Source organism: Mytilus edulis, chromosome 13 (assembly GCF_963676685.1).
Source record: "Mytilus edulis chromosome 13, xbMytEdul2.2, whole genome shotgun sequence".
In the NCBI taxonomy this organism is placed as follows: Eukaryota; Metazoa; Mollusca; class Bivalvia; order Mytilida; family Mytilidae; genus Mytilus; species Mytilus edulis.
The window spans coordinates 40,469,102-40,482,798 of NC_092356.1; the positions used below are offsets into that span (position 1 = coordinate 40,469,102).

General features: G+C 29.6%; 1 protein-coding gene across 50 annotated transcripts in view; it reads right to left on the minus strand.

Moving 5' to 3' along the window:
- Nucleotides 1–13,697, minus strand: part of LOC139501783 (rootletin-like) — a 96,616-nt gene that overhangs the window by 25,537 nt on the left and 57,382 nt on the right. For 11 of the 50 annotated variants that reach the window (XM_071290947.1, XM_071290940.1, XM_071290966.1 and 8 more), the window contains 6 exons: nt 11,239–11,421; nt 9,629–9,694; nt 4,964–5,085; nt 3,085–3,250; nt 2,478–2,812; nt 191–748 (listed from right to left, as the gene is read on the minus strand). In XM_071290947.1, coding sequence (XP_071147048.1) covers nt 191–748; nt 2,478–2,812; nt 3,085–3,250; nt 4,964–5,085; nt 9,629–9,694; nt 11,239–11,421 — 1,430 coding nt within the window. Of the gene's footprint in view, nt 1–190; nt 749–1,852; nt 1,892–2,477; nt 2,813–3,084; nt 3,251–4,963; nt 5,086–5,499; nt 5,865–9,506; nt 9,588–9,628; nt 9,695–10,836; nt 10,858–11,238; nt 11,422–12,090; nt 12,273–13,697 lie in introns of those variants that run through there. The other 39 variants (XM_071290941.1, XM_071290933.1, XM_071290958.1 and 36 more) reach the window with 14 other exon arrangements.

A 13,697-nucleotide genomic window follows, 5' to 3' on the forward strand; every position in this document is an offset into this window, starting at 1 on the left:
AAAAGTAAATAATATCATTGATCAATTGGTTCTTACTCTGTCATAATAAGATATACTGTACACTGAAACATAGAAGATTTACGGGAAAGTACACAAATTCGAAAGTCATCGTTTATCAATTGATTTGAAAATGAAAACAAACTCGATAGTCATCGTTTATCAATTATTTTGAAAATGAAAGCAAACTTACGATAAGTCCAGATCCTCTTTCAGGTTGATAATCTGCATTTCCAGTCTACGTCTCTCATTTTCCACATCATCCAGGTTCTTTCTCATCTGTCCATTATGATCCTTACTGGCTATCAACTTAGCTCTCAGTTCTGATACCTGGAGTTGACGTTTGTTTAAGGCTGCTTGGACAGCGGAGAAAGTAGCATCGGCAAAGGCAGGAGACCTTGACCTAGCCATGGGAGATTTGGATCTGTTTCTTAGAATTGGTGACCTTGCCCTGGCAGTTGGTGACATTGACCTATTTCTTGAAGGTGATACTGATCGTCTTCCTCCTTCAGCATCAAGTTCATCAGCGTCATTGATAACAGCTTCAGCAATGTTTCTAAGAGCCTCATGAATGACATCTGTTTCTTCACGGTACTGACGGGAAGATTCAGTTTCGGGAAGATCATAACTGCGCTGTTCACCAAGACGTGTCTCCAAGTTGTTGATGTTACGTTGAAGATTGCTGATGGTTTTGTTATGTTCTTCAGCCTGAATCTTCAATTTCTCATTCAACATTGTCAACTCATTGACCCTGCAATAATAAATATTGTTAGATAGAAATTGTCTCATCTCACTACCCTCTAGTTGTCTTGGTTTTTTCATTAAAATTTAGTTTTCATATGAATTTTTTAATATTTAAATCCTACTGTTCATCTTACTGTCAGATTTGTTTTCTCTTTCTATATGAATGAAATATCTGATTTTGAAAAAATACTATATTTGTTTGACAAAGAATCAAGTACAAAAAAATATTCAAATATGCAGAAAATTTAAATATTCTGAAGCTAAAAATATACAATGTAAGCATTCTACATAGTTTCATATAATCTGATAAATATGGGTAACAAACTACCTCTATAATGTAAATAATATTTTAAATATTGATATAAAACTAAAGATTATCCAACAATGAAATCTTAAAATTATTTCAATTATTTCAAACTGCTGATTTGAGTAAAAATGCTTTTTTAATATCTTGCCATTCAGTGATACTCGAAAAGATGTTTTGCTAGAAGATGTTTTTCTTTTAATACATTAATGTGGGTAAATTTATTCTTGATGGTAGGTCTATGTCGATTTTTGTCCAAAAAGTCATAATCTGTGATTGTGTGTCAAATATATCAAATTTGATACATTTATTGCATCAAGTCTGACATTTACCAATAACTTACTTTGGCAACTATAAGAATCAAATAAATCCTCTTTTATACCTCCTCATTTGTAATACTTTACTCAAAATAGTGTTTAATAAAATTTTGAAAATTCTATTATGAATCGAATATTAAAAAGTATATATTGGATGAATATTTCATATACAAATTAACAAATAGCAGTAAGTTTGTTCCAACATTCAGGGACAAAGCAACTGTATAATAGCTGACCAACTAATGTACAATTCGTGCAAATTAAGATGATAAGCAGTTTGATCTTAAAACACTAGTTACCAGAAAAATTGTTTAAAACTTTTTGGCAGTATAAAACTTTGGCAATCATGTCTAAAAGTAATCAAGTAAAAATTTCTTTTTTTTGCATCTTTTTAGAAAAGTGGAAAACAATTGAGAATCAAAACACTGCATATCACCTTTTAGTACATGATATATTAATTTATAGGACAATTGTTTAATTGCTTTTTTACCGTGTCTGATTTTCTACAGAAATCTTTTCATAAACATATCTGAAAATGAGGTTTGTAAAATATATATATGTGCAATACACACATTGAGAAAATCCATTTTCCAATATCATGTTGATAGAAATCTTTAAATCATGAATTAAAATGATAGTATTTAACACTGTCTTTTGCACTATTAAATATTATATTCACTTTTTTCTATACATATTATGTAACTTGATCAATACACATTTCAATTCAAAAATAGTATTTGCCCAATTATGATTTCTTTGGTTGATATTTCATACAATGTATTTGAATAAAACCAATGTGAATCTTTTATGCTATTTATGAACAGGATGCATTTACAAATCTTACAAATAATTTTTACAAGATATATTTGTTAAAATGTAGGCTCTCCAAATTTACACAGAATGATTTATTTTAAAAGAATCGGTCATTACAAAAGACAGTGTTAGATATAAGAATTGATATATGGTTTTTGAATAGAGATCTCAATGTTCAAGACATATTTTAAAATACTAGATGAATTGAATGTATAAGAACCAAATGAAACTATTCCAGTGGAGAACTCATCAAACTAGCAATGACGAATTCTATGAACTGCTGACAGAATTTAAATACTTACTTGGAGTTGAGTTCAGCACTATGAGTATCATAGCGAGACTGAAGTTCTCCTATCTCCCTGTTCTTATCTCTAAGTTGGTTCTCAAGAGACATTCTTTCCTGTTTTTCCCGATCCAGCAGAACCGAAAGTTGTGTATCTGAGCTTCTCTGGTTGGCACTCAGGTTGAGACAGGCAGAGTGCATGCTCCTTGATGCCTTGGTGACATCAGAACGAAGATGAGACATGTCACGTTCTGTTGCTGTCTTCAACTCACCGAAACTGCGACGGAAAGCTACAACTTCCCGCCACAATGAGAGGAGGCGTCCATGCTCATTGCTGAAGTATTCATTAAATGACTGAAAAAATAATACGTAAACAAATAAAAATGAAACAAAGGCAAAATAAATAAAATTCATTAATTTTCTAAAATTACTCCCAAACTTTTCAAAGATGCTGTATTTATATTTCATGAATGGAGACACCACATGTCAGAACAAAAGTATAACAAGTGTCCAATGGACAAAATGAAGTCTAATTCTTTTACTAATTGATAATTAAGCCACATATTATCTACATTTTCATTAGATAAGGAGTATAGGGGAGGAATGTAGTGTTGTTAAATAATTACCTGTTCCTCCTCTCTCCATTCTGCTTCCTTGCCTTCTAGTTCTTCCCTAGCTCTCTGCCAATCGTTGGTCAGCTTGTGGATATCATTAGTGAGGGACTGGTTGGCTGCCGTTGCTTGATCCAGCTGCTCTCTGAGCATAGAATTTACATGGGCCAAGCTGGCACTCCTAAAATGAGGAATAATTGCAATTTTAAATAGAGTCAGTGTATAACTATTTTCAAGGTTATCTTAAAGGGAGATCAGAATGTAATGCATTTGATTGTAAATTTTATAAAGGTCTTGCATTGGTTTTTTTCCAATGAGATTAATGATTGTTTGTTGTTTTATGTTCAGTGGCAAATATTTCATGCATGACCAGGACAATTTTTTAAAGAAAAAGAAAGCACCTGCAACATAACACACAATCTAAACCCTTTTAACAAACTTGAATGGAACAGACTGCTTTACTTCATCTCATTTCTAGTAAATACAATATTTTTGGTAAAAAAAAACCCAACAGAAATACTTAATTGTGAGTATTGAAAGTTATATGAATTATTTTGTACTTTCCAAACCTGTATTAGTATTTTGTTTGACTCATAAATATTCAATATCATTACTTATTTAAACTGCAACAGTATACCTTAGCAACACAAACCATAAAAAAAAGGTTAAAGAATGCATAACTAATAAAGAATAAAAATTAAACCTTCTCTTTCATAAATGTTACATAACTTAAAGTTTAGTATACAATTGAATTTTGAATATATTTCTCTTTCAACTTTCAGTTTTCTAACTATTAAATATTTCAAACCAATTATATTACTGATCAATTATTCAGTTTTTTAGTACATTTTTATGCATTATTAACATTAAAAATGATTTAAAATGCAATGGCTTATTGTGTTACAACCAGCTTATTAGGTTTAAATTTTACATGCCCAATGACTTATACAGCATTGTGTATAGACATGTCTTGTAGTTAATACTGTAACTATGTGAAACATAAAGTTTCATGTAGCCCTTGTGTAAAAATTCACTTTTTCGTAAAATAATGTCACATAAATTCAATGTGTAAATCGTGTATATATTTGAATCAAAACGATAGTTTCGGATATCAATATCATTTCAATGCTTTAAATTTTATATATTAATACTTTTGTCCTGAATAATTTTTGGTTAAGGCTATACATGGTTTGGATTTATCCAATGCAATAAAGATCAATTTTATCTATCGTAACCATTTAAGCAAGTAACAAACTGGTGTGTGTGTGTGAATAATATTTGTTATCATGGAGGGCTATTATCTTTCCCTGATAGTATAAGCAAGCATCTACTTTTTGTTTTAAAATTTTAATAATATATATATTAAACTAACTGCACCAATTCTCATTCACTTAAAAAAATTTCTTAAAAATTCATGCAGGAAATATTTATTTAAAATCCTTGTGATATGAATTATGAATCATCAATGCATTTCAATTTAAAGCATATTCATGTATAAGAATAGGCATGCAACATGTTCAATCTGATCTTTGATCATTTCCGTGTGAAGAAATATTTTATGTTGATCAGTAATGTATAACCAAGGTATCTTAAGGGCATTCTATCCCTACTGCATATTTGCATTGATCTTAAATTCTCACTTTTCGAAGAACGTTGAAGCTAACTTATTTGTAATGATTTCAAATTAGGCTGTTAGTTTCCTCGTTTGAATTTTTTTACATTTGTGATTTCATGTATTTGCTCATTGTTGAAGGATGTACATTGACCTATAGCTGTTAATTTCTGTGTCATTTGGTCTCATGTGGAAGTTGTCTCATTGGCAATCATACCACATCTTCTTTTTTATATCATTCATATCATTTTAGGAGTCACTATACATCCTCGGACTACTGACCTCTGCTGTTCCTCTTCTAACTTGATCAAAGCTGATTCGTGATCCATGTTGTTTTCTGCTTCCTGACGGAGGCGACTTTCACTGTCTAAACCCTTATGATAGGAGTCTTGTTGAGATTGTAACTAAAATATAGACATATTCATAAATACTATTGTCTACATTGTTAATAGGGTACTACAGGCAGAGGCGGATCCAGCCATTTCCAAAAGGGGGAGGGTTCCAACCATATGTCCCTTATCAAATGCATTGAGATCGTCCAAAAAAGGGGTGCCAATCCCCCTACATCACCCGTTTTTCCCTTCTGGATCCACCACTGTACAGGAGATGTTCACTATCAACTGAAACTTGCTAACTTTTAAAGATTTGGAAGAACACAGATTCTTATGTTTACAAGGCCATCTTTTAATTTAAGATGTAAAATGGTTATTTCTTTAGTATTTTATTAATCCTTAACAATGGAACTTAAATGTAATTTTATTTTTTTTGAAAGAAAGCACAGAAACCAGGTTTAACTTTACAATTATTGTCCTTCCTACCTTATAAGATTTATTTCTACGAAGCATTGTTTTAGCACTATAAGTTTTACGTATTCTATAATCGTTAGATTCTCCTGTTAACACATCCTGATCCTGTTCCGAGGATTCTGCCATTTTTGAATTATACTCTAAAGTTTCTATATCCCTAAATAAAGTCGGATTCAATTTTTTAAAAGATGAGTTAATTTAGATAACTGTCCTTAAATCAACTCCATAAGTCAGGACGGACAAGGAAACTCCACAGCACAAACAGATAATACTTGTTTAACCAGTCCCACAAAACGACACTTTCCATTCATTAATTTCACTTTGTGCTTTCTCAGTTAGATATTGCAATATCACATCATATCGTGAAATGATGCATTAAGTGATTGCAAAAGGTGCCTTTCAATGACGATCAAGCGATGATGTTTGACTTTACGACAAATCTCCTTTTAATGGGATCAAAGTTAAAAACATATAGGTATAACAGAATACACCTTTGTATTTAGAAGCTCAATAAAATTCATCTCGGCTGAGAGTGACAATAATAATAATATTACCATATAAACGGAATTAATTTGAGTCATGAAAAGCTAAGTCAATTTTGTTATATAAATAATCTAACAAAGTTATTGAAAATGGATTAAAATAAACATTTATTTAAACTGGTAAACAAAATTTACAAAAGTGACTTTTATTGTGAAATGAATGTGACGATGTGAATTGTCCATTGCTCCTGACCTTGAATAGAAAACTTGCGTTTAATGGCCAAAAACCATTAAAAGAAAATGAAGTTTAATTAGATTTGTTTAAACGGTGGGATATGAAAATATTAAATGTTTTCCTTTTAAATTTTTTTTAATTTCAGTTAAATAATTTGTTCCTAATAAACATTTAAACAAAATTTCCCAAATAAAATCAAATACATATTAATTCAAGATATAACTTGTTAATGTGCGATAAAGGGGTATTTGAAACTTATTGAATTTCATGCTGGAACTATTACTTGTAGACAAATTTTTATGTTTAGAGATTAAAAGTATATTTCTTGTAGACAAATCATCATTATACTGTAGTTTTTGACAGTTTCAGAACGAAGTTCGTTTGTTATTTTAAGCAGCTGAGATTTGGGGATGCAACCACCCTATGCACATCCTATTTTTATCTTTGAAATTCAAGTCAAACCCAGCTCCTGTTCCAAAACAAAACTTAATTTATTTTGGAGAAAATAGCCTAAACACTCTTTAAAGAGGTTTATTTGAAACTGAGATAAAGAATATATACAAATAGGTTCACAACAGTTTTTATTTTGAATTACTACATTGATTTCTTAAATAAATTTCTGAGTATCAACACTGAGGTCAAGATACTAGCTAACCCTAGCTAGTAAATTTTGTGTTTTTCCTTAAGTTCTTTGATCTCATTTAAAACATGTATGATTTCAAGGCTATAATTTGTTTTCTTACATTGTAGACTCAAGCTGCAGCTGAGTGTATAAATCTTAACATGAATATATGACTTAAAATCAATGTCGTTTGAAGTGAAAAAACCTAACAATTGTATAAATATCAATTCAAACAAACTGTGTATTTCGTTATATAATGTCTTATTATTTAGAGCACAATGCCTCAGCTGGGTCATTAAATACATACATGTATCAACTCATAACTTAATTTGGTTATGTAAAGAAAATTTATACTGAGTAAACAAGTTAATTATTTGAAGTTTAATGAAAAGAAAATTACTTAAAATTGATTTTAACTCCATAAACATGATAAAATGTTTACTATTCCATATTGATTAAATACCAGAAACTGTAAGGAGAAAATTTTTAGTTACTACAATATAAACTGAAAGTATGCTTCATTGAGATCGTTGTTATCAGAATATCCTGATTTTCTTTTTCTTTTTCTTTTTTTATCATTGAGTCAGAAGTAAATGGAATTTAATTGTATATTCAGTGTAAATTTTTTAAGTGAATAGTTGTTATACTGTCTTTATTTTGCTATTTTTTTTAATTTTCTCAACCAAACTTTTTTTATATAAGCAATGCATTTAAGACTGATTAAAATATGTTATCCTTCTGTAACAAACAAATTTTACATGTATGTAATACATAAAAGCAAATACTATCTACATCAACATTACAACAAACAACACACACAGGCAAACACAACAAACTCTTCATAAATGACAAATTCAGAAAACAAAAATAAGATTTGTATCTTTTTTCCGATAATGAAATGCTCTTTTCCTGAATTTGTCATCTTTGAAGAAAACAACACACAACACATAGTGATCAGATACAACAATGATCTACAGGCATTTTGTGAGAGTTTAGTAACGTGCTATTTAGTGACAAGAATTGGAAAACCCCTTTTTGTTATCTCTTCCTCCTCCCCTTCCTAAGATTTAAAATAACTCTTTTTTTTTTATAGCTTTTCAAGGACTCATTTTCCTTATACCATGTGCAAATATATACACAGACCTAAAGTAAACGATGTCTTAAGACTTTTTCAACAGTTATTGAGTTGTACCAAATAAAGTTTGTGTTTTTGTTTCTTTATTTCTTTAGCTTAATAGTGTTTTGCAATGGTTCTGAAAAGTGTTTTAAAATCAAGAATCCAGAATAAAATTAAGAACTTTTGAAAACGTTTACCAATTTTATTTCATTCTTAGTGATAAAATTATATTTTTCCTTTTATTACAACTAATTGAAGGTAACCCTATATTGCAAATATAATCTATTCATTGAATTTCTCAGTGTTAAAGACATTATTCAACTGAATTTGTGAAGAAGATATTATATCAACGTTGTAAAACATGTCAACATCTCCAGAACCATTATTAAATTTGACTGGGGTTTAATATTGCTGTTCCTATCAAATCATATATCATCATTTAAGTATATTTTATGAAGTGAATAAGGTACTTATTAATACACACAGACCAATGAATGATTTATGGTAGTTTTTGGTTAAAGTTAAGTGCTTGTGGACTTATTCAATTTCATTTCATTCAGTTATGCATAGAGTTTGAAGAATTTGAAATTTTGCAAAAACATTCTGTAAACTATCATGATTCTGTTAATTTTCAATCATATGATATAGTGCAATAAAATCTATGAGGGGTTTAGATGAAAGTTTGTGAGGTTATTTCAATTTGTTTCTCTATTTATTGATAACTGTAAATAATATAATTTTGGGACAATTATAAATGTTGAAAGTTTTGTAACATATTCAAGACACAATGTTTTGGAAAATGCGTTCTAATTACTGAAACATGTACTCCCTTTAAAATAATTCACTTCTGCAATTAAAAAAAAATAAAATTGCTACACAGAGCGGAATATAAAAATAAAATCAAAAACAAACAATACAAATATTTACTAGAGTTGAGTAATGATCAATAACAATAAGATGGACTTCTGTGCAAAAATTACTCACGGTTGAATTTGATTTAAGACTACTATTTGCATTCTCAAGGTCACCACATTTGCGTTTATACTGTAGAACCTAATAATTCATATCAAACAGGATCAGTACAACATGCCCAAAAAGTGCAGAGTCTCTCAACCAATGGCTTGTTTTGAATCCATTTACTGCTTAACTTTCATCTTTTTACTGCTGAACTATAATGATTCCAGTTTAATCAGTACTTCGGATACAAACAAGTTATTGGTTGTCTAAAACCTAGTTATATTGATGAGATAGTTATTCCTTTTTTCACATGTAGTTAAAGTTCCAAATATTATACAATATCTATTGTTTATCGAACAAAAAAAACAAAAAAAATAAAAACAGGAAACACAATCTCATCAATAAAATTGCTACTTGAACAAAGACAGGAAAATTTTAAAACTTTGTTAGAAAATCGTGATTTCTTTCACAAACCAATTGATGGGTTGTGCTAAAACAGAGGATTTCATGGCTGAAAGTTTTAAGAATTTCTGAAATTGTTCAAGTAACATCTAAGTGGAAAAGCCAGCCACCTAATTAAACACTCCTTCCACGCAACTAGCTTACCGACTTCAAATGATCATAGCGGGATTTTATATCGGAGTTATCTACCTCGATTTCCTCACACTTTTTCTTGTACTGCAGAACCTAAACATGAATAATATGATTGGTTAATATTCTCTAATTACCTGCGAAATTGACTGTGAGTGTATCTTTGATTCATAATCAGTACATTTTTTCTTGTATTGTAAAAGCTGAAAAATTAAATCTGTAAATATTAAACCGCAGCTAACTGGCTCTGAAACTTGAGAATAAATGGTTAATAGCCTTTCCATATGGTATAAATTCAATTCAATTTTTTCAAACTCAGCAGACTGTAAGCTATCAAGACTCAAAACTAAAAAAAAACCTGAATTACAGATAAAGAAATAACATTGTCTACTTGCATTAGTATGTGTCTTTAGAACCAAGACTAGTCCTTCTTAACAAGTACTTTTTGAAGTCATATTCATGAATTTAAATTTAACACAATACTAAGGCAGTTTTGCACAACAATAGTGTGCATGTTATACATTTGAATTCAAAGAATTGTGTACTTTTCAATACTATTTAAATTGCTATGTATTTTACTTATTTTGAATCCTTGCATAAAAATCTATTTAAAATGCTAATTAGCAATATCCTTTTGAAGGATACTCTGAGAAAAATGCACTATCTATGTCAAATTAAATACAAATTTTCATACAAACTTGATTATATTCAAAAGCCAATGTAAAAACTACACTAAGGAAACCCTATTAAAATACAATTTATCAAAAAATTATGAAATTTTGTTACATAAACTTCATTCATATTGGATGCATTCTAACAATTGTATAACATGTGTACTATTGAACTGGTTAACAAAACATTTAGAAATACTAACTATTCAGGTTTTTTCCAAGATATAAAGTTTTGAACCTGGTAAGGTTTTACAAGCATTGGTTAATAAAAAATAAATGATAGCTGTAGAAAATATGCTGAACAGTAAAAAAAATCTTTATAAACAGTTCTGTTTTCTAATTCAGAACTTGTCCAATTTTCAGTAAATACCATACCAAATGGCTGAATACAATTTTTTTTTCAAAAATATCCAATTTAATGTCAAGGACGTTTAAGGTCAGCAATTTGTTAATTTAAGTAATTCATGAATTTTGAAATAAAAAATCATTTATCATCTAAAAACATCATTATAATTAAAACATTTTTAAACTCTAAAGCAAAGAAAATGTGAATATTTGATGACATATATTTGCTAACTATGCTATTCCTTGAGGTGCAGCAACTTCTATGGATAAGAATGTATATTGTATAATATGTTGATATAAAATGAAAGATAATATCAGGAAAATTTCACCTGTGGTCGACGCTCAGTAATCTGAGAAAAACAAAATAATAGGGAGATAATACCAATTCAAAATTTCATTTTCTTTTTTATTACTTTTAATATTGACGATGATTGATCTTTTATAGTTTTTCTTGAAAAGAATTCTTTGTTTGTGGATCTATCAATATTTAACAAATTATCTCCCTTTACAGATGGTACATTTGAAATATCTTATACTACCATAAGATGTAAAGTAAACATGTTCATTGTTGATTGCAATCAGAATTATATAGGAAATAATTTTCAGACAAAAAATATCCATTGTGGGTGAATTTGTTACTAAATTTGGGCAATCATACTAAGACCTGGCCTATTAACGGTTTATTGATAAACTTTTGGCTCTAACTGTATCTATGAAGACCTAGCTCCTACCTTGGCTTGAAGTTTCTGTACAAGTTGAGCTTGTCTCTGTTGTCCGTCTTGGTATGCCTGGAGTTTACGTTTATAACTTTGATGTTCCTCCTCTAGTTTCCTCCGTAACTCGATGTTCTGCTGGACAAGATTTTTAGATGGTGTTTCACCGTAGTCGCCTTCTCCCTTCAAGTTCTGTTCAAGCTGGAATGACATAAAAACATTCTTTTGAAAAGCTTTTGTACATGAATTTTAATTATACAGTATTTTGTGGATTTTTGTAACACATAGCTGCTGTCAATAATTTCATTAACACAATACACAATGAACTCTCAGTATTTTGTTGTTATAGTTTACATTCATACTTTGAAATACATGTAAGAGGGGCGTAAAGGGGGGGTATCTGCACAGAAGAACGCGAAATAAAATTGCCATTTCATGATGAAGGAACAATTAAAAATGTCTTGCACATTGATCTTTTTACCGATTTCACGAAACACGGTGAATAATGAACCTTTTTCACGACTGCACGTGAAATAAAAATGGCAAAACACGTTGCACGAAAATAACCCTTTACCACCCTCATGTAAGTACCAAAATATTAAGATGATAAAAGTAATATTTTGAATCCCTTTTACCATTTGTTCAAATCAGCTTCAAATTGACTTAAAATGCAATAGAAATTACAAGAACATGCCAATACACAAAACTTTTATACATTTGTAAACTTGATAAAAAGTATTAAAAATAAAATCATATAAGCATATCTTAACATATTTAATCTGCTACATTTATGATACATCAAGTGCTAAAAAATGTACCAATTGCAATACAATGTATTATCAAAGATCTAAAAGTTTACAATAGCCCTACCATTATAGATCTTTTGTAATAGAAAGATGAAGAAGAACTCTCCATGTTAGTTTCACTGTCCTCCATTTTTTACCAACCTAATGAAACGCTCACTTCAAATGATACCCTAAGCAAGTTTGAGTCTGCATTATAAAACAATAACTTCTTTCTCTAACATAACAATGACACATACATACACAAAATACCCCTTGTAAACATGCATAGTTTTTTGTTTCCGTCTTGTACATACATAGGTAAAAGAAAACTGCAAATATCATATTTCAAACATTACTAAGTCAATGATTACATTATTTTTGATTTTTACGATAATTAAAAAATTATGAACAATGCAGTTTCTATGGTATAAAATTGCTTACACAACTTTAACACAAGTCTTTTTATGTATAATAGATGTATAATAAAATATGAAGTACATCATATTCTACCCATTCGTCCATAGCAAATACAGGATGATTTTTTCAGTTAAGGATGCCAAGTACATTTGTCCTAAATGCATCCAAAGCATTTGACCTATAAGTCAACCAAAGAGAGCAATGTCAAACAAAAAAATTTAAACTGAGTAAATAGCAGGATCTTATAAAGATTAGTATAAAATTCTATTTGCAAAATCCTCTTGCTCCAATTCAATTCAATAGAGTTAATATGAAATAGAAAATAAAAAATTTAGCACTACCGTAAGTAAATATATCCACCATATATAGCTAATCTATTAAGCATGCCTTAGTTCTGCTATTGCTTTTGTCTTGAATCCAATTAAATGTTAAAATATGACCTCTAAGAAACGAAAGTAAATTGTTTATATAGCTATACCGGTAACTTTAATTACAATAAACTTTGCAGGCACACCTGAACAATTACGCAAACAAAAGATTAAATTTAAACGAACAATGGATATTCAAATAGCGTTACTAATCAAATCAGAAGAGTTATTAAACTCGATCAATAAGCAAATTCAATACACAAAGTCGGTGGGGCACATAAGTCTTAATCAGCAAATCATAACCAATTTAAATTCGTACAATCGGTAAAGTGTTGAAAATGATGAAATAAACCCAGCTAGATTTTTCTGATCGATAAACTTTAACAAAATTTTCTCAAGAAACTTTTCTTCCAAATTTAACCTTACATATGCCTGTGAACAGCCGAAATGGGTTGATGACAGATTTCAAGCATTGCATTGTTTGCAAAGACCAAAACAAGATCAAATATTGCATATTGTAATAACAACTTGTTGGATGATTAAGAGGTGCCAAAAATCTCAATATGTTTAATTTAGTCTGGTTTGGATAAGGGGTTATATCTTTAAAAGATGTTATACAGCCAATTCTGTTATTTTTCCCCAACTATGAAAAAAAACCTTTCTCTTTTAAACAGCTGACACGTTTATTTTATCTCCAACTCACAAAAAAGTTTAAAAGTCAGCAAACATGGAATTTATATTATTCTACTGTTTTCTCTGTATATTAAATATCTTTTAAATCTACTGAAAAGGTCTGCCTACACACTAAGTATGGAATCTTTTTGTTTTCTTTTTTAATTAACTGCCAAATCAGTCAAGCAAACCTCATAAAAATTAATATTTCATTTGATATTATGAACTATAAATA